General features: G+C 38.5%; 2 protein-coding genes across 8 annotated transcripts in view; one reads left to right on the top strand and one right to left on the bottom strand.

Moving 5' to 3' along the window:
* The first annotated feature begins 233 nt into the window (after nucleotides 1-233).
* On the top strand, nucleotides 234-7,391 carry SLC19A3 (solute carrier family 19 member 3). Its single transcript, XM_088528555.1, has 5 exons — nucleotides 234-383; nucleotides 1,982-2,804; nucleotides 5,040-5,232; nucleotides 5,908-6,049; nucleotides 7,254-7,391. The coding sequence occupies exons 1-5, from the start codon at nucleotides 234-236 to the stop codon at nucleotides 7,374-7,376; spliced, it is 1,431 nt and encodes a 476-aa protein (XP_088384681.1). The 3' UTR covers nucleotides 7,377-7,391.
* A 3,129-nt stretch (nucleotides 7,392-10,520) lies between these two features.
* Nucleotides 10,521-27,388, bottom strand: part of AGFG1 (ArfGAP with FG repeats 1) — a 36,512-nt gene continuing 19,644 nt past the window's right edge. Inside the window, exons 5-15 of one of the 7 annotated variants that reach the window (XM_088528502.1) lie at nucleotides 26,149-26,305; nucleotides 21,503-21,622; nucleotides 20,756-20,827; nucleotides 19,589-19,798; nucleotides 17,862-18,045; nucleotides 17,131-17,210; nucleotides 16,788-16,880; nucleotides 15,100-15,147; nucleotides 13,564-13,722; nucleotides 11,692-11,783; nucleotides 10,521-11,254 (exon numbers count right to left, since the gene is read on the bottom strand). In XM_088528502.1, the coding sequence (XP_088384628.1) occupies nucleotides 11,195-11,254; nucleotides 11,692-11,783; nucleotides 13,564-13,722; nucleotides 15,100-15,147; nucleotides 16,788-16,880; nucleotides 17,131-17,210; nucleotides 17,862-18,045; nucleotides 19,589-19,798; nucleotides 20,756-20,827; nucleotides 21,503-21,622; nucleotides 26,149-26,305 (1,275 nt within the window). In that variant the 3' untranslated portion in view covers nucleotides 10,521-11,194. The remainder of the gene's footprint in view (nucleotides 11,255-11,691; nucleotides 11,784-13,563; nucleotides 13,723-15,099; nucleotides 15,148-16,787; nucleotides 16,881-17,130; nucleotides 17,211-17,861; nucleotides 18,046-19,588; nucleotides 19,799-20,755; nucleotides 20,828-21,502; nucleotides 21,623-26,148; nucleotides 26,306-27,388) is intronic. The other 6 variants (XM_088528503.1, XM_088528504.1, XM_088528505.1 and 3 more) reach the window with 6 other exon arrangements.

Here is a 27,388-nt window from a genome sequence, read left to right as displayed (position 1 = left end):
ACACTAAGAACCCTTGACAGGTGATACAGAGATTGGAATTCAACACCACCTGTGTACTTTGATCCAGCTTGTTTATTAACAACTTGTATGTGTGACTATGAGGAAGTATGGCAAGAAAAACATCAGCAACATCAGTAGTTAACATGTAAACTTACAAATGAATCTTTACCCATTGTAGAGAAGACCTTTATAAATTCCTGTTGGATTCACTACTTCACCTTCTAAGTTAGGTTATGGAGTGCTTCAAGGAAGCCAGCAGCCGCAGCTGGATCTATCCCACAGTAATCCTCTGTGCAAATGGATTCTTCTCCACAATGAGGCCATCGGAAGCCTTTCTCACTCCTTACCTAGCTGGACCAGACAAAAACCTAACAATTGAGGAGGTATGTAACCACTCTCTAGAGCAATAATTGCAATATTTAAAGCAATAAATTGTACAGCAACAACTGAACGGAAGATAAAATGCTCAAGAAAATAGACAAAACTTGTCTAGAGAACCTTATTTAAGATTCTGCTTACAAGTAAAGATCTTTGCTGAGAGTCAACATTGGAGTTTCTACATTCTTAGTGCTCTGAAACCAATTCAACTGTTATTTAAGAAATGGATACTTTCAGCCACCTAAGTCAGGTCACCTAATCCCTCTCCAGGACTGCAGGAGAAGCAATACTGAGATTTATTTATGCTTATTGTGGAATTAATTACAAGGACAGTAAAGCGACAATTGAAAACAGTGAGAAAACTCACTATTATAGACTTCTCCCTTCTGACCTGTTAGATTACTGTATCACCTGTATTACCAGACTGTTCTACGCATTAATTAGCCTGTGCAAGTCAGATTCACACTTTCCCTTCCCCCAAAAACCCCAAAAGCATATATGCCAAGTTTCCTTGCTCTGCTCCTGCAAGGAGTGGTGGCTGCTTCAGAAATACCCACTGTAGCAAAAAGGGGCATGGGTAATAAGCAGCTGAGTCACAAGGTTAACGGTATAATTAAAAAAAACCAAGCTTTATACAGGCACATACACCTAATACAAAGAGCAGTCATTCCTGATCTACACTGGCAAATTCAGAAACCATCTAGCATAGCAGGAAACTAAAGTTTCTTCTGAAAAAGGTATCCATCTATTTTCTCAGCTGCTGAAACACCGCTGGAGTCGAACTGCTTATGCCAGAGCCCCTCCCCAGCACAGCCATCGAGCACGCCACTAGAGGAATGCAGATACCTTGACAGCATGTAATCAAATCCATACCCCTACCCAAGCTGCAGGCAAAGCTGGTCAGGCAAACGCCGAGTTTGAGAGGCGACTAATACACAGCACTGTTCAAGATGACTGCAGATTAGATCCCAGAAAACCAGACTTCTTTTTCAGAGCAGCCACTGAAATTTGTTCAAGTACTTTTCCATCAAGGACTTGTATTTACTTCTAACACATAAATATTGAAAAGCATGTATTCATAAGGTATTTCTAACAGTAAGAGCTATGTAATCACTATGCACAGATCCAAACCCACTACGGTAAGAAGGCTATGATTTTTTGTCTAATTCTACCAAAAGGCAGGATGATCAAAGAATGATTTATGCACAAAGACAAATAGGCATTTATCTGCAATCTTGGATGAGAATAGAATTAGGTATTAGACAGACCTCTGCTCAGAAGCAAAAGCTGTTACAACCCTTTAAAAAAGTAGGTATCAAAAAATCTACTTCCTTATCACATCTCTGCTTCTATTGGAATGGGTTTTATTTTAAGCCAGTCTACATGCTTCTGTAATGTTAGTCTTGCAACGTTCCCTTTTACCTACTTAGAGTATATTTGCTGCTGTATACTTTATGGTAATCTAAGCAGGCACAGATCATGGCTTCCTGTCATCACAACTCGTTTTGTTCCAATACCATCATCAAAAGACTCAAAAAAACCAAACCAAACCAAACCAAAACAACAACAACAAAAAAAACAGAGATTTCTTCTTACCTTCTAGGTGACAAACCAGATTTTCCCAGTCTGGACATACTCCTACCTTGCACTCCTTATCCCAGTCTTCCTCATTACAGACTACGCGCGCTACAAGCCCATCATCATCCTGCAGGGCCTCAGCTTCATCGTCACGTGGCTCTTGCTCCTCTTTGCACGCGGCGTGCTGGCCATGCAGCTCATGGAGTTCTTCTACGGCATGGTGACGGCCACCGAGGTCGCCTATTACGCCTACATCTACAGCGTCGTCAGCACCGAGCACTACCAGAGGGTGACCGGCTACTGCCGCAGCATCACCCTCGTGGCAGCCACCGTCGCTGCAGTGCTGGGGCAGCTTCTCGTTTCCTTGGCCCACATCTCCTACTTCTACCTCAATGCCATGACTTTGGCTTCCCTGGGATTAGCATTTGTGTGCTCCCTTTTCCTCCCGATGCCCCAAAAAAGCATGTTCTTCCACAGGAAGGATGCTGCAGACAAGTCTCCCGGACCAGACAGAGCGACGGAGATGTTCAGCCCCAAGGAGCCTGGAGGCCACCAGGAGGACACGGACCCTCCCTCCGCAGGGACGGGGCCAAGGCCCGAGCAGCCGGCTGGCCAGCCCCAGCCCCGGCCCCAGCCCCAGGTCCTGCGGGTGCTGGTGCAGCTGAGCAAGGACCTAAGGGAGTGCTACAGCTCTAGGAAACTCCTGTACTGGTCGCTGTGGTGGGCTCTAGCCACTGCCGGCTTTAACCAGGTTATCAATTACATCCAGGTGCTGTGGGACTTCAAAGCCCCCTCGCACAGCGCTGCAGCCTACAACGGAGCTGTCGAAGCCATTGCAACTTTTTTAGGTAAGGACGTTAGCACCTATTTCTAATCTGTCATCCCCCGATGACCTTCTTCAGGAGCGTCTTTGATGCCTGTGTATTTCCCTATGAGAGTCAGAGACCAAACAACAGGAACCTTCAACATGCAATTCCCTACAAATATTGCATAAAGTATGTTACCATACAACCTACGTGGAGTCCTAAAAATAAAAAAAAACTAAAGTTAGATTTTATATTTTCATAAGAATACTCTAAGTTTCTCCTTCTGCTATATAATAGTAAGAGCTTATGTTCTGAACCGTTTAAATCATGAATTCAACCCCACGTGGTGAAATACCTGTTCAGCATGACTCTGCCTCCTCCTCCCCCAAATATGCATAAACATGCATAAAGAGAAGGTGGCTTAAGAACTGAAGGTCAGCATATTAACAGAGAAACTGCTCTAGATAATCTGGTTAAAGCGTGGATTAAAATCATTTCAGCATCAGTTATTCTGAACGAACATTCTGTGAGACCATGTATATCTTAAAAAACTTTACCTGTGGATGTGACATACAAGGAGAGAGAGAACTGGGAATGGTTAGCCCGAAAGCAAGAAAGCTCGGAGGGGGCTTTATCACTGTGTATAAGTACCTGGTGGGGGAGTAAAAGGCTGAGACATTGCTTTCTTGCCCAGTGATAGGACAAGAGGCTATGGGCACAAATGTAAACATGGGATATTCCACTTACACACATGAAAAAACCTTTTTTTATTATTATTATTGTAAAGGTCATCAAACAGTAGAGCAGGTTGCCCAAAGAAGCTGTAGGATCTCCATCCTCGGAGATAATCAAGATTCAGCTGGACACACACATGGGCAACCTGCTCCAGCTGACCTGCTTCGAGCAAGGTGGGGTTAGACAAGATGATCAAGAGAGATCTTCTACCCTCAGCTTCCCTGTGATTCTGAGACTTCCTTTATTACAATTACCTGATCTGCCTGAATGGCCTCCTCCTTTCCCTGCAGGCCTTCTGCTTTACAGCCATTTCAAAGCTTCACTTCTTCCTTTCAGTAGCTGTGCAGCACCAACAGAGCCTCATTTTCAAGCTCACATATCCACAGCTCCATAACCTCCTTTGCATCAGCAGCTCTCTCTCATTCCTGCAGGTAACTGGCCATCCACGCTTCCTCCCTGCAAGCAGCATGAAATGTGTTTTACTGAAGCTACCCCAAAACTAAGTGTCTCACTTGAGCACTACTCCTAGGAGGATTTTGTGCTTTCAAGTGCTCTGGCACTTGAATTGTATTTCAGAAAACAAGATAGCACTTGTGTTACTAGGAACCTCATTGCTTAGGGCAACAAACGGATCAAGGTGCAAATCTACTTTAACTTTTACATTGTGCTGTAGAGCAGCTGCAACCAGCAAAGTGTCCAGCTCGGCACTAACGCATGCACCCTGGAACATCTGGTATCTGGTACTTGTCTGCCCTCCACAGCTCCGTGAAGTCTGATGGCTCACACTGCCACAGAATGCAAGTGCTGCAGGAACCAGACTTCTTCCATCTAAGCTCCTAATCCTCAGAACACTGCGTCTCAAAACTTTCAGAAACGTGCAAGATCCTCTCTGCAAAAGGAACATAAAAGATATAGCTGGATACATTCTGCTACTGTATAGCTATACTCTATACAGAGCCATGTGGAGAAAAGTAAACCTCATCATTACTGACATATAAATTAAGGCACAGGAGTTTAATATGGCATATTACATTCAAGTAAGGAGTTTTACTATATCTGGTGGTCAGAAAAGAGTTGACAAATGCAGTCCATAAGATTATTACCAGCAACCAAGGCTACAATTCCCTTAAAAAAAATGGATGTAGGAAGGAGTATAAGATATATAATTCATTCATGTCCTTAAGACCTTCATGAAATGATCTCCATTACACACCTTTTTAGTGGTGAATGGTTGGTGGAGTTTCCCCCTCTTTTCTCTTTACTTCAAAATGGAATAACATGACAACAGGCAGGGTCATGTACTGCTGTGCCAAGGAAGCCTCTTCCTTGGAGTAATTCAGAATAGGATAGCTCCATAAACAAGGGAAACCGAAGACTCTCCTAATTTAACAGTGTACATAAGCCACACCATTATCGAAGCCCACTGCAGACCTAAGCAAGAGTCACATGGGTGATCCTAGGATGATCCATTCACTTAATTATGCCATAGCTCTAAAGGGATGATACTATTTTACAGTTTTAACTGTTATTTTCAATTTTTAGGTTCAGCAACATCCATGGCAGTTGGCTATATCAAACTGAATTGGGACTTGTCTGGAGAACTGGCTTTGGGGATTTTCTCTGCAATGGATGCTGGTTCTCTATTTCTCATGCACTTCACCAACAACATCTGGGCATGTTATGCTGGCTACCTTGCCTTTAAGGCATGCTATATGCTCCTTATAACAATAGCAACGTAAGTATAACTCACCCTTGCTAACAATTCTGTTGATTTAAATCAGTAAATTTCATATCATACTTTACATTTATGATATTTTTAATGAACACTTCCCTTTAAATAAGACGTTGAATAAGTTGTGGCAACAGCACATTATACTATTTCTAACTTATATAAAACTATGGTTAAGTATGATTAATTATGGTTAACTATAGTTACTATGACATAACCATTATAATGGTTACTCCAAGTAACTACCTTATTCTGCACTTAGCTGTGTAAATCTTTGCTAAACATCAAATGAATAAATACAAGCCTTCATTTCTGAATGTTTGTAGCTTACTGCATTTCACAGCATTTAGAGAGTTATCACACAAGTAAATTAAGCAAAGTGAAACATGCATTGTTAGAAAATACAGTTTAAAAAAAGGCATATGCAGTTCTGTAAGTGGCTGGAGGCCTCTAAAGTATCTTTGAATGGGAATTACAGAGAAATCTAGGGTTAAATACAAGTGCAATAATCTGAAAATTGGTTCCTTCCACAGCCAGGTTACATAGAGCTATGGAGAGATAAGCAACCCACAGAACAAGTTTCTGTCCAAGTCTGCTCACTATCAGTTACACAGCAGAAATATCCACTCAAAAGAAAAAAAGAAAGACAAGAAATAAGTTAATGTGTACATTCATTTTTAGGTTTCAGATTGCTGTCAACCTAAGTATGGAGCGCTACGCTCTAATGTTTGGCTTCAACAACTTTGTTGCGCTGGTGATTCAGACAATTTTAACCATTGCTGTAGTAGATTCAATAGGCCTGGGACTGGATATCAGCACACAGGTAAGCACCATTGTCCATGCTACTCCCCAGCCCCTTCCTGTCCTCCAGACGAGGGGTGGGAAGGGATTAGCTCCCTGACTAGCTTAGCAGTCACTCACTTGAAAACAGGTTCCTCTAAAGTGAACTTGGCAGCAGCCACTATAACCTACTTGCCCTTTAGTCCTATCAGTTTTGCATGTCTGGTATTCCTTTAAGAAAGTTTCCATAAAGCTAAAGCAAAGAAGCACTCCCTATGATTCAGTTTCCTTTTATTTAAATGTTTACTACTCGTCAATTTGTTAAAATACCCTAAACAGAACTAGGAAGCTAAGTAAAATGTAATCCAAACTATCTTCATTACTAGGGTCATTCTAATTTATGTAGTTACATGTATGCTTTAATTCTGAAGATATCAGTCTCATGAGTCCCAGGCAGCTTTCAGAATTAGTTTAAACTTGGACGCCGAGTAAGGTCCATTTCAAACCTTCATCTTTCAGCAGGCTCAGTAAGGTAGAACAGGAACATTTCAACAGTATTAGCATTTGGGTACTCAGAAGTTTGGAATTGCTCAAAGACCAAATCTTAATTCTCATTATGCCCATACTATGTCAAGGGATGTTCAAACCACAAAGTAGAATTTTTTGAAGTGTCATACCTGATGGGATTTCAGTAAGACGACTGATAAAGCTACCCACTGACAAATTTGCCTAAGAATTTTTAGAGAAAGCAGCTGCTCACCAAGATCAATTTTACAAAGTGAGAAAAGCTTGGAGCATGCTGTAATACAAAAGACAGGAGCACATCTATTTGCAGCATTCTATGTTTCACAGGAAAATAAGAGAAACTCAGTACTCTTCTACAACTCATCGACAACCAACCTGAATAAGATTAGTTTAGGGAAGTTTTAAGTAGGGAAGAGATTTGACAACACTATTAAAAAAAAGAAAAAGAAAGGAATCAGATAGTACAGGGCAGCTGTCCTCCTGCCTTCTTGAGATGGGGAGTAAGGAAGCATGTTCTCTCGCTCTGCTTTTCCAGCATCGGACTTGTAGGGGGTTAGGCCGGGCAGCCAGACTTCTGGAATTCTGTATCCCACAGGACCATTTTGGGGAGCAGGTGGCAGGGAGGGAAAAATGGCAGTGTAAAGACACCCTAAATGTTTTTTACTAACAAAATAAAATAGCTCTTGCTTCTTCCTCTCCCTCCCTGCCATCCCATTTCCCAGTTTCTCATTTATGGCAGCTACTTTACAGTCATAGCGGGGATTTTCCTCATCAGAAGCATATATACCATTGCGTCCATCAAATGCAGAACTACCAGTGCAGCTGGTGCAAGTACTGATCACTAAGCGGGTGCAGGGACGGGAAAGGACAAGAAAAGCTGCTTGCAAGCAACAGTGCAGAAGGCTCCATCACCTGAGCAATGACTTAGGAGAAACACAAAGCTTGATCAGGTAGGATTGGTGAAACAGGCTCCAGCACACAGAGCTCTGCTTTCCCCCCACTCCAAGCAATCATCTATTTCAACTCAAAAATAATAATAGAGGTCTAACATGAAAACTTATATTAGTGCTCACAGTAAGAGGCAAGTGCACTCAGAGGCCTGAACCTCACAACAGGAAAGCTTAGGAAACACACCTTTGAACTTCCACTTCTGCTGAGGATTGCAATGGAAGGCAATTTCACTTTCAAACATCTTCACACATTTTAAATGAAAAAAACAACTACCACACAGCAGCAAAGTGATCCTCGGATAAACTTCCTATGGAAACCTTTAAGGCTTATGGTTTTCTTACCTGTAAGTTGTGACACACATTTTAAATATATGCTACCATAGATAGTGATAAACTATTTTTCTAGAACTGCTCTTTCTGTATGTTCGAAAATTGATTACTGCAATACCATAGAGCATAGCCATGCTGCCATTTTAGCTTATTCTCACTAATCACCAAGAGGCAGTCTGTTCAGATTCTACAGATAAATACATCCCACAAATCCAGAATGATAGAACTCTAAGAATTCATGTCATTAGAGACAGATAAACTGCTATCGATGCAGTGAAAATTTTGCCGTAAGCTCAAGATGCATGGAGACAGCACTCTAAGTGCCCTTTAAAAGACTGTATTTTTTTTTGTTTTTAACCATGGGGAGGCATTTCAATGCCCCCATAAGGCAGGGACAATTAGTTCCAATTCTAATTAGTTACATTGGAACATTTTTCAATTTTGAAGTAAACTAATGGATGTCACAACCATATTTGAGGATGTCCACTTTAGAGTTAATTTCATGAGATGGTCAGTTCCACTGTACTCCTTTATCACTATGTACAAATTTGCAATGAGACTGATACTTACCCCTATTCAGCTCACAAGTCAAAATGATATAATTCTTCAAAAACAATCTTTTAAATTGTTTGAGCTTACTTCTATGCCATAAGAAGTTTTCCCTGCAAGACAGCAAATTATCTGCATTTTATTTATAGCTCCCATCTTTCAGTAATTCCAACCAGATATGCTCCCTTTAAATAAAACTCTTGATAGTAGTTGATTTGATACAGCACTTGGGAATTATGCAATCATTCAAGTTAAATAATTTAGAATGTAGTATCTGGGCATCACATCCCCCATTTTGGAACTGTTTCATGTTTTATCTTATGCTGTATCCTACATGTGAAAGAATTAATATATTAGGATTAAAAAAAATGTAGAAGCTCTCCAAATTAACATCTACAACATGAAGCAGATGAAATTACAAAGTTCAAATCTGTACAGCAGAAGAGGCTACTGAAAAGCTAATGGAAATATGGCTTTTGGGGAACTATGCCAATTACATGAGCAATTATGTGAGTAACTAGCTGCAGAAGTCTCTATGACAAGAATTCATTTTGTAAATACATCTATTATTAAAAAAAAAAAAAGCAACCAACAAAACGGCTATGGTGTCAGTTTATGCTCAGTGTCCTTTTGCAGTACTCAGCTTCGTTTGGACCAGAACAACTTCAGCGATTTCCATCTCCTTAGCTCTTGTCCAAAGGCTTTGCATCCATTCACATGATGGCAGCACAGGACTGTGTCCCTTCCAGAGGGCTGTTTCTCTCTTACTGATGAGATATCTAGGCAATTTGGTCTAGTTCCCTGCTCTAAGTATGTTGACGGGTTCCATAATTCCTTCTGAATTCTTGCTTTTCCCACTTATTACTGCATTAACATGTCATGAGCCCCACCCAGGTAAGAGTAACAGATCAGAACTACAACTATTTATACCATACTAAAAATTGTGTTGAGCCCAAGGGCACTAATAAAATCCCGAAAACAACTCGATCACAGGAGAATTTAGCGGATTTCCCAAAAATTCTTGGGATATAAACCACATCACCCTGCATCCATATCCAGCTGCTCTTGCTGAAGGGGGAGGAAGGGGAAGGGAAAATCAGAGTCCAAATCTGACAACCACTGTTATAGCATCAATTGTGTTAATAGGACAGTACAGCATTTAAGTGAGGAATACTACTGTAAGCAACCTGTTATACAACCAGTCTGTCCCCAGCTTTGTGGGCTCTTCAATATTTCAGAAAAGGTAAGCTACAGAAATTACCAATCCCCGTGGACAGGCAACAAAAGAAACAAAACAGGCATAAAATACAATGTTTTACAAGCAGTGATCAAGTCTTTCAGTTGAAATAAACAAATAAAATATTCAAGCAATCACTATTACAAGTGAAATTTCTTACCTTAAAAAATTCTCTGTCTCAAATTGGCTTGCATATCCTTTTCTTAAAATTCACCTAAAAATCACCTGATCTAACGTGTTCCTGTTATCTTGGAAACAGCAATAACATCACTTTTCAGCTGGTCAGAAATCGTATTTTAATCTTACAATCTATGTAGTCATGAGATACCTACATTCGTTTGCTTAGTGCCAGTAGTAGACTCAAACTTAAACCAAGTTGTCTCCGCCTTTATGCCTATCATTGCTTATTTGGATATAAAGAGTATTATAAACTTCTTACAATCTTATTACAAGCTAGAGAAGACAGACATTTTTACTACTCTACAAACTTTCAGTGGTGGGCCCTGATAGAACTAGAAGGAGCACTATACCTGTGATCAGATTCACTGTTCTGATCACAGATAAGTCATGCTTAAATACTGACATTTGCTGCCCCACAATTATGCCTCTATCCCAGTCAATTCTTTTCCCTGAAGTTACTGCTTTCCTCAGTGCTTCTAATGTCCTTCATTAAACAACTGTTCTATCAAAATAATCCAAGTTCACTGAAATACTTTGCTGTTAAGGAAGCTACTCCCCTTGAACCAGAAGAGCAGGTCAAGGACATCAAAAGAAACATGAGACATATCCAAGACTAAGCATGTGGAAATTTTCAGCTGAGCTCACCTTTGAGCATATGGCTTTAGATAACTTGTGTGTCAGATTCAAAATACGTACATTTTAACCCAATAAAATGTTACTGTACAGAAGTAAGTGCCATGCAATTGTTTTTCTAATATTTATTTTTTTTCACCTGCAAACTGTAGCAAAACATGATCAGCTTTATTATGCAGACAGGTATCCCTCTAACATTAGAGATTTAGGCATGTATAAATAGAAGAGCTCTTAGGAAAGGAAAACATTTTGAGAAATGAATAAACCTTCAATTTAACTTCATGACTTCCAATACCAATGGTTAAAATGATGTAGCTCATTCATTCCAAGAGATACAACAGCACCTTAAAAGTGGCTGATCTATTTCCCAGTAACATTTTTTTTCACATAACAATGTGTTAAAGTTACAAATACTGATATGCACAAATAGCTATTTTCTAAGAAAAAATATGTACAGTACTGCAGCATAATGAATGTGGTATCTGCAATAACTTATTAGCCAATTTTAATATACATGATACCGCTACTTTTTACCTGCCAATTCACAGGTTCAAGGATGTTACCACAGCCCTCTGTTTTGCACATTATTACCTCATGGTGGGCAGGGGGTGGTTTTGTTTTGTACTGTTTTTTTTTCTTCCTAAGGTACACAATGCAGGCTTTTATTTTTACTTTACTTTTTTTGTGTTTAAAGCTAATATCAGTGAAACAAGACAACAGTGCAAGAGGCGCAGAGATGTTATGTGACCACATAAGAGTTCTTTTAGGTAAAGTGTCTATAAGGCTATAAGAAAGGATTGGTTGATGAGCTTCCTGTTGGAAATTGTCCCGTTGGTGCACCAGCCTTGGGGGAAACAAACAAACAAACAAAAACAACAACAACAACAACAAAAAAAAAAAAAAAAAAAGAGAGAGAGAGAGAAGAGGAAAAAATTAGGATTTAAGATTTTTTTTTTCCAATGTCACAAACTCTAAATGCATGGAATATCAATTGAAATATAACTTACTAGGAAAGATTTGTTTTTATGGTGCAACTTTTCATTTTTTGGTAGCTCTCAAACTGTGCTACTATAAAGAGCATCGTAGGCATCTAGCTCTATTTCAATTTGAGCAGCACTATGAATGCCATGTTGTCATAATACCGAATGCATTTAGAAGGATTCACATGCTGCCTTCCCCAATTTGAAGGGAAAGCAATTTGCATGTGTCTAAACTAAGCGTTACACTTTATGCCTCCTTTCAGATATACATTCAGCTAATATCTTGCAGGGACTCACTTACCATAAAAGGATTACTAGATACTCCAACAGCTGCAACTTGTCCAAAAGGAGTTACTACAGGCTTTGCCTGTCCAAATGCAGCAAAACTTGCTCCTTGGAAAAAAAAAACAGTGAAAATATTAATACTAGTAGCCAACCTAGTAATATATGGATTTTACAAGATTAAATTTGACTTTATCACTCAACATTTATATTAGGACTGCTTTTACAAATTGGTTCCAATACTAGGTAAATATTAGCTGTACTTGCAAGAACTGTTTCTAATTTAAACATGCAGCATTCTCCTCCACCCCAATAAGCCTAGATGTAGATATAAAAACATTTCATACACTGGAAATAAATTCAATTTCAGTAAGAACTTTGAGTGTCTCAGGTGCTAAGTCCTGAAAGTGCTGAAAAGCAGTAGGAAAACCAGAACTGTTTAAGACTGGGAAGTGTTTCCTCCAAAATTAAAGTTTTGTTTTTAAAGCTTGACCCTATTTAGTAATTAAAAACAAATTTAAAAAACAGCCAGAGTTTTTAAGACTTCATCCTCCCCAGCTGCAAATTACTTCTTCATACTTCATTACTTCTTCGACACCAGTACAGGCTGGGGACCGACCTTGTGGAGAGCAGCTCTGCAGAGAAAGACCTGGGTGTCATGGTGGATGATAAGTTGACCATGAGGCAGCAGTGTGCTCTCGTGGCCAAGAAGGCCAATGGAATCCTGGGCTGCATTAAGAAGAGCATCTCTAGCAGGTCGAGGGAGGTGATCCTGCCCCTCTACTCAGCCCTGGTGAGGCCGCATCTGGAGTATTGTGTCCAGTTCTGGGCTCCACAGTACAAGAGGGATGTGGAGCTGCTGGAGAGAGTCCAGCGCAGGGCTACAAGGATGATCAGGGGCCTGGAACATCTGCCCTATGAGGAGAGGCTGAGGGAGCTGGGCCTGTTCAGCCTGGAGAAGAGAAGGCTGAGAGGGGATCTAATCAGTGTCTATAAGTACCTCAAGGGAGGGAGTGCAGAGGACGGGGATGGTCTCTTTTCAGTGGTGGCCACTGATAGGACTAGAGGAAATGGCCGGAAACTGAAACATCAAAAATTCCATAGGAACTTAAGGAAAAATTTCTTAACAGTGAGGGTGACAGAGCACTGGAACAGGCTGCCCAGAGAGGTTGTAGAGTTTCCTTCTCTGGAGATCTTCAAAACCCGCTTGGATGCAGTCCTGCGCCACGTGCTTTAGGTGACCCTGCGTATGCAGGGGGGTTGGACTAGATGATCTCTAGAGGTCCCTTCCAACCCTAAGCATTCTATGATTCTATGATTCTATGATATCTCAGCTATAGGGCAAGACAATATGAATGCTCAGTGTGCAGTCCTATGGACTGCACCAATCAGAAGTAATTCATCCTCAGTTCTCTAAAGAGCCTACTGCTATAATACTCAAGTAAAGCAAACAGACGTGTCTGGGACCAAGTTTCACTCTGATAACAACGAGCAGGCCCAAACTAGATCTGCTTCTGCTCTGGAGAAAAACTGCTCCAAAGAATTATTGTTTATCTATTAATACTGAATCATCAAGAGGACACTCTGAGATGACACTTGACAACATGACTGCTTTGTTAATGCTACTATTTAAGAACCATACCATCTCGGATCTAATGTCCAGGAGTAATTTTATAATTTTTGTATCATACTAGGATAAAGCTTCAGTTAGTCATGGTACAAAATCCACTCAGACAAGCCAACTAAAGAGCTGACCTACAGCATACAATCCTTCTCCCTGTATCAGCATTATTAACTTCATATAAAAAACAAATGCTCTTTACCACTAATGTAGAAGTATTTCCTCCATGCTCCTCATTTAAACAAGATTATCCAAACTGTATAAACCTACCATTTGGCTGCTGAGCAAAAGCAGTCTGTTGAGGGAAAGCTGCCTGGGCTGGGAATGTGGGCTGCTGGAAGTTGCCACTAAAACTAGTAGGAAGACTGTAGGAGGCAGGAGTTCCAAATCCTGCAGGCATGCTCATGGATGCAGTGCCAAATGTTGCTGCTGGTAGGGAAAGGTAATATTCAATTATTTGCAAGAAATCACTTTTTCATGAGTCAAATTACTGCAATAACATATTAAATAGAATATCCTAAAGCCTCAGAGGTCATACAGGAGCTGGATTCAACTTCTACAACTACTAAACTGACTTGTTAACTCAGATTGACAAAACAAGATGCATGACTTCACTTCTGCATTTTAAAATGAAAAGAGTAATTTCAATTTTGCTAGTTCAGTAAACATTCAGACAAACTTTCTAAAAAGGGAATTCTCTTCCACATGCTCTGTGTTATTAAATACTTTTCCCAGTATTTCCTGGTAAGAGGGTTTAAGTCACAAACAAGCATTTTCAAGCAGCATAAGCCCCTGTTTCTCTCCCACTAGCAAAGGAAGAAAATACCTCCCTCATTTTAAGGAAGCAAAATAAATAAATTAATAGAATAAAAATAAAATTATAAAGAACACATGCATCCCATTGCTGTGCCCCAACCTCAGCATTACTTTAGAGAAAATCCTCACCATGCACATCAACTAGCACGCAGACTGCCTACTGCAAACACTCTTAATGTTGAGGGAAGAATTAAACAAAACAAAGGAATTCTTTTCATCTGATTCTCTGCTGAACACTTCAAGTAAATAACATAAAGCATATAGGCAATTCCACATGCTTTCAGACAAATTAATAAAGCACGTTATTTGCAAAAATGCACCAACAAAACCATTATTAAGACTTTTGGGAATTATTCTAGGAGAAAGAGACATATAGAAGGCTTTTTGGTAGAAACACATACCAGGCTTTTGCTTTAACTTCAACATTAAACAGACCTATAAGTGTTAAAAGTTTTTTGCAGATTTTAGGTAAGCCCGGTTAAAAAAAAGTAGTTAATATAGCTTAATTAAGAGTTTACCCCCCAAATTACTTTATGGCAGGACATTATACATACATAAACCATTGATAAAATACATACTGAGCTAACACACTAGCTTTGTTCTCAAGTTGCAGTTAGTGAAGAACCTATGCAACAGCAAATCTTGCTAGAACAGCAAACCCAAAAGCACAATATGAGCAGTGACTTAGGATATTCCAAGAGGCATCAAGTTAGCACGAGTATAAATGTCAGGAGTCACACAAAATAACATTCTCTGTGACAGGGAGGTTATCAATAATGGTTTTGTTTTAGTTGCTCAATGCAAGTTGCAAGTTGCTTGTGCTTCTCTCCCCCACCTCTCCCAGCTGCCAGACACCCACACCCATGCCATTTTAAAAGATGGGAGGAACCTCCTGAAATCTATGTGCAGAGAACCAGATAGCTGCCATTAAGCTTTTACAAGCAAGAACAATTAGCCACACGAAACTTAATACCAAATGTGGCCACCTACCAAAATGAGCCTGAGGAAATATGTGAGAGTGCATTGCTCCCGAGAGGCCTTATGGAAGCCACAAAGAGACCAGACAATGTCAAATAGTTTATACGCTATAATTTCTTAGATAACTACTTTTACATATGCATAACACTTTAAAGCAAATAACTTTTTGATAGTATGACCAGCAATAAATTCACATAATAAACACCTAAAAATAAATGCTACAAATCAGATATCCCACCTAATAAACAGCAAAGCTCATGCAAAAAGTAAGCTGAGCATAAAGGATAAACTACAAGCTTGCACCTTACATTGGAAGAAGTAGAATATTATCTATAGTCAGTATGTCTATTATCTAACATGTAACCTCATTAACATGTAGCAGAAGAAAGTGCTGGAAACCTCTGCAAGCAAAGGGCAGCAGAATTTAGAAGGTGGAAGAAGAGTTGAGTGGTTAAGTTCGATCACATTTAAAGTGGATTTAACCAATTTACTTCAGTGTGGATGGCTACAAAATGGCAGTATTAAAGTTACTTCCTTCACAGTCCATTAAGAATGCAGCTTCTGAAGGCTACGAGTTCTTAAAGATGATCTAAAATAGCATAGCTAGTCGTGCAATTAAAAAAAAAGAGTCACTAAGTAGTTAAATTTAGCTGCAAAGCAACCCAAAAGGAGCTGGAAATAGAATTCATTTTAGCAGGAAACATGAATCTGATCAATTCGGTCTTAACTCAGCCTGATCATCTTAATTCACTCTACCTAGAACTTTGAGCAAAGCACAGTTCAACATTAAAACACACACATAAACAGACAACTGACTTAAGACAGAAAACTCTCCCCCACCCAGAAGTCCATGTAGATAAGAGTGCCAAAAGACAGCAGTGCTTTAAGAAATGAAAATAAGCACAAAATACCATGCAGCTAAATTCATGATTAGTGCTGTAAAAACAGCACAGGTTTGTTTGTTTTTGTGGAGATAAGCTATTATAAAGTTATAATTTACAGAATCCTGAGAAAATTAGACGTAAGCCATGAGCATTCAGATTATATATTCCAACATCATTGTTTTGCTGTTACAGGAGACCTGCAAATCCACCAAAAACCTGCAATCCACCAGTTTCAACCAACATTTATTTTAATTAATCCCTGATCCTGTGAACAGGCACCACCTTCATATTAATTTGAAAAAAAGCATTTTTAGGGTACTCCTGCAGAATCAAGTTTTATTCCAAATACAGTTTGGTATCGGCACACGGGCTCTTGTATGGCTTCTGCAAGAGTTGAATTTTAACTAAAGCAGAACAGGAACCCCCAGTCTCTTGCAAAGTCTTAGAGATTTTTAAAGACTTCTACAGCAGTATATTCCACAGTACACTTTTTAAAAATCTTTCTTTTAAAAACCCACCCCAAACTAGTTTAATAAAATACTACAACTGGAAAGGGAGGAATGAATAAAATCAAGTGTAACAGCTTGGCAGTAGGGCCTTCAAGATGCCCAACTTCAGGGCAATCTACCATGAAACCAGTTTCAAAGAGGAGTTCAGTCTTGAAAGGTATCCTAGTGACCATACAAATAGCTGAGGGAGTATCAAAAATATCTTGAAAGAGGTAATTTTGACATTTTAAAAAAATGAATCTTGACTTTTGCATCCTATTTTTAACTAACTGAACAAAAGACTTAAAGAATTAGAGAGTTTTCTAACCTGTTGCTCCTCGGCTATTTGTCTGGAATGGATTCGTTGAAGGTGCCACTGGGGCAACAGGGGCCGCTACGAATGGATTTGTGGAAGGTGTTGCTGAAAGATTAAAAAATATTAATAAAACAAAGTCTTTTAAAAACAGTCAGCCTGACTTGCATTACATTTATACATCTTTTACAAAGATACACAAATATGGCATGACCTCAAAAAAAAAAATTGATAATAAAGTGATTAACTTGCAAAGTGTGACCTACACAGACAACTATTTTTTGGGCATCCTTTAGGAACTTCAGTATCGTTAGTGTTTGCTAACAGTGTGGCAAAAGTGTTAGTAACTCTTATATACCTCCAAACGGAGCAGGCACGCTCGAAGATGCGGGCTGGGTCTGTGCAGTAGCAGCCACAGGTACTGTTCCAAAAGCATTGCTGAAAATAATCCACATGTTCAGTGTCAGTATCACTCATTTAACAATTAAATATAGTCTACAATTATAGCTGGCATGTAAAAGAATAGAAACGGAATTGGTATGCACTTCTGTATAATCCACTGATGCCACGATCTGAGGCCCTGATGACAGGGTCAGTGAATAATATGCTGAGCAATGGAAAGCCCTTTCCACCAACAGCAAGAGAGAGAATATTGAATAGAAGCCATCAGCATAAAGTTGCAAAGCAAAGGCTTTAGAGGTACTTGCGTAGCTGTAACAGGCAAATAGCTTTCATTAATGATCAAAATGCAAGTGATTGGCACTCTTTACATTAGATACTAAACCTTTTAGGTGGTAACACTTTCCTAGACAGAATATTTGTATGCATACTTAAGATCATAGCATTATCCATGACAAAGGTTTTTAGGATATTTGTAATAACTTCAAAGATGCAGAGAACATTCTCCTTACACTATTCATTTTCTCTTATACAGTGCTATTATAAATAAATAAAAAGCAGTATTCACTTAATTTTTTTTTTGGTAAAGAGAAAAAAAAATATAACCAACTTTAAGCAACTTTTCCTTGAGCTATTTTCCATATACTGATGAAGTGGGTTTACAGACCCATTAATGCTAATGAAGAGTACCTGCTAACGTTACTGGTGGAAGTATATGCATTACTAGAGGTTGCTGTGGAGCTGAACACGCTGTCTAACTCTGCTAGAGCCGCATACTTGTCTGAAGATGCACTTGACTGACTTGGGGCTGACAAAGCAGGACCTGCTGATGCTGTCACTGCAGTGCTGAAGCCACTTCCTTGCTCACTACCACCTACAAGAGAGACATTAGATTAAAAATAACAGAGATGGTTTCTACTTTCTGCTCTGCTAATGGTGACTATTACATGGAAGTTCAGACACAGACATACTTCAGCTTCCATCTTATAAATGAAATATGCCTTACGGCCTATTAAAAAAGTTACCAAGCCCCTGCTACTGGCAACAGTGTCATGCTTCAATAGACATTCTCTGGCCCCAAAGGCCTCTGCTTTTCCCAGAACATAATGATTTAATACTACTGTCTTTTCTTTAGCTAGAAGATTTCATTTTTTTAAAAAACACAGATACTGTTTTGGAACAAACCTCTACATTAAGAGATCAACATTTGAATGCTCACACCACTCGAGAAGGAGTAAAAGTGTTACAGAATAAATAGCAGTGTCTACTCAGCATAGCAATATGTAAACCCATACTCAAGCTTTTCCACATCCTGAATTTACATTTATAAGCATTGAAAGATGCTGCTTCTCAGTCACTTTCTACAGGGACAATGTCCTTACAGGACTAGTCTTACGGCACCAAGCAAACAGAGTATTCTGTAAGACGCCATGAAGGTCAGAGAGCCATGATAAAGGGAAGGGAAGATAACAAAACAGACCAAATAAAAGTCTATACGTCAACAGGAGGGCTGAACTCAAAAGATTTTTGTAAATAATAGATAGGAAGAAAGCTACGATGCCATAGCATCTTTTACCAAAGGACTACCCTTGAGTATCTACTTGGTTCTTTATATACAGGGCAGTTTTGCTAATAAAAGAATTAACTTTGTTGGTTAAAGTTTTAGAATCTTTGTACTGTTACACCTTATCTCTCCACAAGGATTGCTAAGCCAAGGAAACAGAGTTACTTGGTTGAATGTAGTCTACTTGCAGGCTTGCATGGAACACAGACTGAAGCTCAATTCTGCATCTGTGCTAATTAAATGCAAGTACTTTCAACTTCAGCTTTGGCAGAACAGTCATCCACTGCCAATTAACACAAGTTCACCTGAGCAGAAACTGTGAAGGCCAGGCAAGCTTAAGGTAAAGATCAACAGAATCATTTACAGTATAAAAATTTTTGGTAGCTGATGAAACTCGTTTAGTGCTTCAACAAGCACAAAACCAATCTACATGTTAGTGAAGTGCTAGTAGGAGGAAGCTACTACAATTCTAAGTAACTGCAGTTCTTCATTAAACAAACTTTACCCGAGGTTTTAGCTCAAGTATATCACAAAAAAATGCTCCCTGCACTAATCTTTATTTAGAGATTTCAATCTAGTATTCTTCATTTTGACAGCAAGTAGGTTCCTAAATATCCATTCTAGGATGGCATCCTTTTGGAGTGACCATGTTAAATTTAAATTTACATCTTTTAAACTTATGCATATTAAGGGTACATAGCAACACAGTATTTAAATAAGTGAAATTCCGTTGATTGTTTAAAGAACAGACATCTTGGAATACAAAAAACTTATTATTTCGATAGACAGACATCCTTGTGATACAGAATAAAAGCTCTGTAGTACAAACTCGTGAAAGAATAAAGTTTAATACCTTGTCCTGTGCTGAAGATATTATCTAAATTAGCAAGAGCTGCATATTTGTCTGCTGACTGGAGATTCTGTTTATTCACTGCAGCTTTACTGACTGCGGTTGCTGTTGTGTTGCTCTGAGAAGCACTGAAGGCTCCAAAATCAGCACTGGAGGATTTGGGGAAGTTATCAAAGTGAGCAAAGTTAGCATTCACTGATCCAGCACTTCCACCTGTAACAAAACAAGTCAAACATGATCAGTACTCAAAGACACAAAGTCTCTCCAACCACAAATAGTGTCACAATAATGCTACCTCTTTGGGGTTATGTGAGGCAACATCTTCCCCCTGCACCATCCCACAGGTTTGACACCCTTTGCCATATCCTTCAAATTCATGTTGGATTACCACATTAATTTTTAGACTGTAGATCAGAGATAAAAAACACTTTAGCAGCTTAATCACAGTCAGATATTGCAAAACCATGCACTACCCACAAACTGTTAAAGCAGTTTCAGCAATAACACTTTGCTGGGGGGTGAGGGGGGGCGGAAATCAATACTGTTCTCAGTTTTACAAATTCAGGATACAGGACCTTCGTTTTCTTCTCAAGTGTGTCTAATTAACAGCTGCTATTTGGATTTACTAAATGGTACAATATGTTTGATTATTTCAAATATCTGTTCATGACTCCAGGCAAAAAACACAGCCTAGAGGTCCAAAAGTTGCATGCCAAGATTCAGAGAGACTATTACACTCTTTTATTTTCAGATTTTCAAACTGCATCCAATCAAGAAGGGGTGAGAGAAAAAGAACACAGCTCTTTTGATATCAAGTCTCTACTGACCTCAAAGACAAGCCAATTAGAAAAACCTGGCTGAGGTTCATGAAATAGAAATGTATTTAAAGCTACAAGCATCCAAGTGTTCAGAGTCCAGAGTGTTAGATTAAACTAAGTCAGTCATATTTAAATTTAATTAAATTGTTCCATTGGGTACATTAAATGTAACATAGATAAAAATTGGTTAAGGATTCCACCCATACAACGACAACAACAACAACAACAAAAGACAGACAACTTTAATATCTTAATCAATGAAGTTAAGACATATGCAACAGTAGAACTGAAAATGCTATACAACAATGGCAAACAATGAAGCAAGCTGAGTTTTCCACTGCGTGGAACTTACTGTGCACAGCCTGGAGAGGAAAAGCTGAAGTAAATTCACCAAAACTGCAGCTAGATGAAAGCGTTCTGAACGCTGGACAGCCAGAAATTGTGTGTGGGTTAAAGTTAACATAAGAAGGGAAAAAGAAAATTTGAAAAAAAGTTTAAAACGACACCACACTCAAAAGAAAAAAAAAAAAAGAAAAAAGAAAACAAAAAAAGGAAAAGAGTCAGTCAGCCAAAGATCTAGACAAACAGCAAGTGTAAGCTCAAGCAAGAGTTTTAAAGCATGAACAAATTAAAGAAAAACAAAATAAATCTTAGTAGTAGGCTCTACACATGAAACCCTCTGACAGTCATAAAATGTGTGCATATATAGTATATATATGCACACAGAGACATAAGCTTTTAATAGTCTGATGTCCTCTGCATTTACTGAAACCCTTCCAAGGTGAAAAGTCAATTTAATGTTTATCATAAGTAATATGGTTGCATTCTATTTATTAATTCTTTCAGGTGTAGAGCTAACAAACATACAGTGCTCAAAAATCAGACTTCATAGTAGCATTAAAAAAAAAAAACACACACAAGAAGAAAAGAAAAAAAAATCAACACCAAACAGAAGGAATTCATTTTGAGTTTCCCCAGAGCTTCAGACAGCTTGATTGCACTCAAGCAGGCAGATGCAAGAAATAAACTTAAGTGTCTTCCAACCTAAAGGTATGGTTTACTTCAATTACATATTAATCAAAAGTGCTAGGAGTTCTACCTGTATTTTGGGGCTGAAAAGAAGACTGACTTGCTGTGGGGAAACCTCCAAAATTACTCAAGCCACTAGACTGTCCAAATGCATCAAAGTTTGCAAAACCTGCATTTGCAGAGTTCTGCGCTGTAAATTGCAAAGGAACAAAACATGTTAATGGATATGGGGAAAACAAACAAACAAACAAAAACAAACAAAAAAACCCACAAAAACAGATGTATTAAGTTAATTAATGGTCATGACAGCCTCCAGGGACTGTGTTCTACCTTGTAATTTCTTTTTAACATAAAAATTATATGTGATACTCTACAAGTAAAAGCTGTTCTTGAAGCAAATTTTCATGAATTGCTTTTTGCAGACCTAGGTCAGTTGCTGCTACTTCTCTCCTCACACATTCTCCTCCTCGCAGCTACACGACCTAATAAAGTCCAGTTTAGTTTAGACCTACAGTGTTCAGGGTGGACATGGGTTGGGGAAAACCAACCAAAGAGCACAGAATATCAAGGACAGCTGTAGGAGCCAAAGAAGGTATCACTCTAAACAGTGCCTCCCCAAAATAGGATTTGTGGACTAACCAAGCGTTTGTTTGGGAATAAAAATCAGAACAACAGTTATACAACAATTTGAATTCTTTCTATAAAAGGAGCTTCTCTGTTGGAGGGTTTTAGTTTAGCATCACTTGAACAGTTTCCACCAGGCTTATAAGTGCATTTTACTGGAAAATTAAGTTTTACAAAAAGCTAAAAGTACAAGAATATGGAAAATTAATACCAATGTCAAGAAGATAACATTCACAGAGTGAATCCACAAAATAAAATCCAAGGAAATTTCGAACAGAATTTCAGTTAGGTCCTTCCTTTCATGTCATACTATAGGAGGAAATAAAAGTTAAAATCCACCTAAGTTTGAACAGCTGGTCATTCAAGAATGGAAAAATTAAACAGGAATTGCCTGACTGTAAGCTGCCCTGAAAGTCTTAGCCAGTTACAAGCAAACAGAAAATGTTTTAAATCAAATATAAATCAAACCCCTTTAAATAGATAACCTAAGTCGCTCTTTAAATAAAAGAAAAACAAAACAAACAAAACGACAATACATTGAATTATTAGGCCAGCCCTTCCACATCCACAGAAACAATAAATGATGCTGACGGTTTCAATATTGCTGTAGGTCATGTAAGCTGCCTAAAGTTACATTATTCCACACACACACAAAAAAAAAAACTTCTAAAAACATCTGTTCTACAAGTTTATAAACTAACAGGGCATTTTTATACAAGCTACTGCACAGTGCTAGTACTACAATCACAAGTACAAGTATTTCCCCTTCGTGTAGGGGATCAGGAGAAAGGCCAAGGTGCGACTCTACTTCATAAAGTTTTTGTTAAGAGAGCTCATGAGAGTCAACAATGAAGGTGGTGGTGAGATGGGCAGGGAAGAAGAGAAAGCAAGTCTCAAGAGTAAGTGCAGCCCTACAATTTTACCCTTTAAAGTGGGCAAGGAGAAAAAAGTTGTCAAAAAAATAGAGGAAAAAATAGTTTCTGTCATTATAGACACCATTCTAAAGTCTGCAGCTTCAAATTCCAGTCAGAATTCAACTGCAATTTGATTAAAAATGGAAATTATGCTATTACAGCAAGACTTCAACTGGGTATGAGCTACTCAAATATCTGTTTAATTTACTAATTAAGTTCACAAAATGTGTATTACTCCTAGATTTGGGAAAAAAAATGTCTTTGTACAACTATCAAACAGATAGCTATGTGAATCTTGACACTGAAAAAATGAAATGTACTCTATTACAGTCTACGTTTAATAATTATTTTGAATCAGATGATACAAAGTGTGAGTTACAAGATAGCCCATGTTAACACAATAGTACTCTGCTCTTCTGCAGAGTATTCAGGTATTCACCTTGCATTATTTTACACAGGTTCAAACTTTACCATGAGAAAATAGCACAAGAGTAAGGCCCAGATAAGGACCTGACTTTCCTGCACCTGTATGATATGGACATCATGTTCTAAGGATGGACTGTCAATTCCAAAATTAATTCTCCACCTAGAAGGTCAAGAACAACACGAACATAAGAAACCTCAGCAGATAACAGGTAGGTCTAAACCTGCAACTGACTAAAGCTAAGTTGGATGGATGGCAACACAGCAGTCATGGCAATACAAGCTAGTCCTCCCAGGCACTGTTCAACTCCTCCTGTGAGGTTTCCACTACAAAGTGGAATATTCCAAAACAAAAACCTCTATAACAAAGACTGTACTTATTTACTTATAAAATTGAAAATAATTCTCCAGAAAACAATAATTGCGTTGTGCTACTATATTTCTTCTCAGTTAAGTCTGTTCTTGCTCATGATCCATGACAGTTACCCTGTGCCTTCCTAAAATCTATTGCTCGGGTACCGCAAGTTCACAGAACTGCGGGCCAAATAATTCTTAGCTTCTTTTGCCACTAGTGGCAGTATGCAAGCAACAGCGGATAACTCTGCACTCCTCCTACTTCCTTCAAAATATCATCACTTTGCACAAGTTATGCAACTTTGTAAGATAGATACAGAAGGTAAACGAGCAGTCAGCATGATTCCGCTTCAAAATACAGCAATGTCCTGAGGCAGCAGGGTGTATCAGGAAACTCCTAAAGAGGAATATATGAGAAGGTAACACTGCCAGGGTTATTTTCATGCTTTATGTGTGGACATCACATTAGAGATTCTTAAATGTTTTCCTTGCAGCTTCTACACTCGGTTGTGTCTTAACTGCAGAGGAAATCCTTTAGCTGATGTCAACCTTGCCACTGCTCTTCAGCAAGTTCTTTACACAATCACAGTTACCAGATAGAACTCATGAACAGTCCATTCCATTCTGCAGGAGTAGCAAAAGCATCAATGCCCTAACAAGAACACCAGCCATTACACCTTAGACTCTAAGAAAGCTGTGCTGGATCAGACGCAAGATCTGCCATCCCCTGCAACAGTGTGACTGGCTGACAAGTTATATGTTTATGACTCCCTAAACAAACACGTAAAACTTCTTTTGCACAAGTTGGTAGATTCACCTTGTGTATCTAAAGGGAAGAGCCTGTAGCCTCTCATGGCCTGCTCCAGTTAACGCTGCCTTGTGGTTATCACACATTATCCAAATCTTATTAATATTTTGTACTACTGAGCCAGAAAACATCTTTACCAAAAAAAAAAAAAGCATTCGGTAATCACATGTTTGGAATTTGATTTTTTTTTTTTTGTCAGGCATCCAGAGGATCCCTCCCTAATTGCAGGAATCTGCAATTATTGTAATAAAAAATCTGGAGTGATCACATTGCATCCTACCCTTATAGCTATTACCCAGAAGAAATGCAGCAGAATTTTGTCTACCTCTGGAGTAATATTGAAATACTGCTTGAGCAGAACTTCCATGTCCTGAAACTCCTACAGAATCATCAAGTACAAGTTTGAACAGAATTGCAGTTATGGGAAAGAGTTTAAGTATCTGCCATTCTTCAATTACTTGCAACACTGGCCACTTAGCACAAGTTTCATCTCAATTAAATTGACCTCCATGATTAACATGGAAATTTAATTGAAGCATTTTACCAAAAAATCACTGCAACAGCGTGTCCTCTTCAGCCTTACCAAATTCAGCCAAACATTTCACAGCATGTTTTAAAATGTTTCCTTTAAGTACATCTTGATACTTTTCTCAGTTCCTCAGGTATGTGACTTGTGTCCCACCAACCACGAATTTTAATACAATTTTAAACAAATTTTTCCAATTGTTACTGACTTAGCAGCCAGTTTCTGTCAGAAGTCAGTTTCCCTCAGGAAAAAAAAAAAAAAAAAAAAAAAAAAACAGTATGAAAAGCTCTTTCAGGCAAGTCAGGCAAAGATACTTTCCCACAATTACAATGCAAGTTAACAACAATATACTTCAGTCATCACAGGATCAGCTTTTTTCCTTAGAATAGACTTCTAAGGTCCAAGATCTGTGAGCTGAAAATAAACCCCGAGGGCTCAATATATTCTACTAAAAACATTCTTTAAGAAGGCCTACCCCCATCTCAGTCAAGACATACGTTCAATGGATGTTTATTCTTCCTGAAACTATAGCATACTGCCCACATGGGCTTTATTCAGTTTGGTATAGACAAAAAAAAAAAGGAAGAAAAAAAAGAAAGAGTAATTTCTTTAAACTGAAGAAGTCTTCTAAAAAGTTGACATTTTTTGTCCATGTATTTGAACTCCTTTAAAGTCTCCACATCTGTTTTCTTTCTGTGAATGCTCTTCCTATTAATTTTCAGAAAGAAAATTGAAGGTCTAATATCAGTCTCTCTCCACATTATGTTACTCATTCTCACTCACTCCCCCAAAGAATTTAAGTCCTGGTAATAGGCAGAAAACATTTGAATCATACTTATCCTGGAAAACGACTATAGCAACTACTGCCTGATGAAAACATACCCATAGTATCTGCTTTTACCATCATTTGCTTTCAAGCCTTCTTGTAGATTTTTTTATAAGTAAGAGTTAAACAATGAAACATTCAAGGCACAGAAACTAACCTCAAATTACTGTAGTTCAAAGCTGTAAAATATACTTTTATTTTTTGCTAAGTTTAAAAGGGATAGTCTGCTCAGAATACTTACCTGTATGACTGTTGAAGTGTGCAAAGTTAGCAAAATTCGCTGTAGCAGTTGAATGAGGAGCAGGAGCAGCAAAGATATCTGAGCCAAGGTCACTGAGAAGATCAAATTGTTTCTTTTCTTGTGGCTGCTGTCCTTGAGATCGAACTACAACAGGAGACTACCAATAACATTTTAATTAGCTAAACAAACAAAGCAACTGATATTTTACTACAGTGACTTTTTTGCAAGATGCTGAAAGGACGGAGTACTTCTAGAATAGCTCTACATTAATACTCTCCTCACTGGTAATTCCTTCCAAATCAAAGTTTATGAAATAAAACTGCATTTTCGTAGACAATCACTTCAGGAACAAGTAACCTATTAAAGATGCTCTATCCGACACAGAGATGCCGTAGGGCAGGCAGGCATTCTACCTATGATACTGGAATGGTTAAGGGAATTCTGGAAAAGGCTTCCATTCATTAAAGAGCCTTGAAAGAATAAAGTAGCAGCAAATAAACAAACAGCTTCAAAATTATGCGTTTCTATAGTACTTGCAGTGTTAAATAAAAGCAGTAAGATGTAGGTTTGCAAATCAGAAAAGTTATTCATCGCATTCTGAATTTTGCATTCAGTAAAGGATAAAAAAAAACCCTCATAGGAAAGCTAGAGGTTGCAAGATTCTGTGTTTTCAGACTGCAACAACTCTAATCAAGGGCTGTCTGTTCTCTAATGGCAAAACAGCTTTCCAAAAAGTCTTACAGACTTAAGCTATAACGAACTTTGGCATTCCATAACAACATGCAGACACACCAGGAAATGCCCTTGATAAGACAGTTGCAGATACATATAAAGTAACAGTGAACATGCGTACTTTTCACCCACGTTCTACTAATTTCACAATTAACTGTATCAGCCATTTTATTGCTTTAAAGAAAAAAAGAAGCAAGAAAGCGCAGCACACTGGATTCAGAGTATTGACCTTTAAGCAAGTAACAATAATTAAATTTGTCAACCACACTGAAAGATGCTACTTTGAGGGGGGGAAAAAAAAAAAAAAAAAAAAAACATTAAAAAATTCCATGTGGTCAATAACGAGGTAGCTACTTCTCAAATAAACTTAACTTAGGGCCTGATCTTCAATACATAAAGTTACTTGGAGTGATATTCATATTTTTAGGTAGCAGTTGCTATTGCAAAATTTCTCATCCTACTAACAACAGAAAGATACAGCTGAACAGTTCTGTCCTCTTTGGCTCTG

This window comes from Tinamus guttatus, unplaced genomic scaffold (genome assembly GCF_059628265.1).
Source record: "Tinamus guttatus ecotype Peru unplaced genomic scaffold, ASM5962826v1 Tinamus_guttatus_pri_ptg000311l, whole genome shotgun sequence".
NCBI lineage: Eukaryota > Metazoa > Chordata > Aves > Tinamiformes > Tinamidae > Tinamus > Tinamus guttatus.
This window is presented reverse-complemented; position numbering and strand designations above follow the sequence as displayed.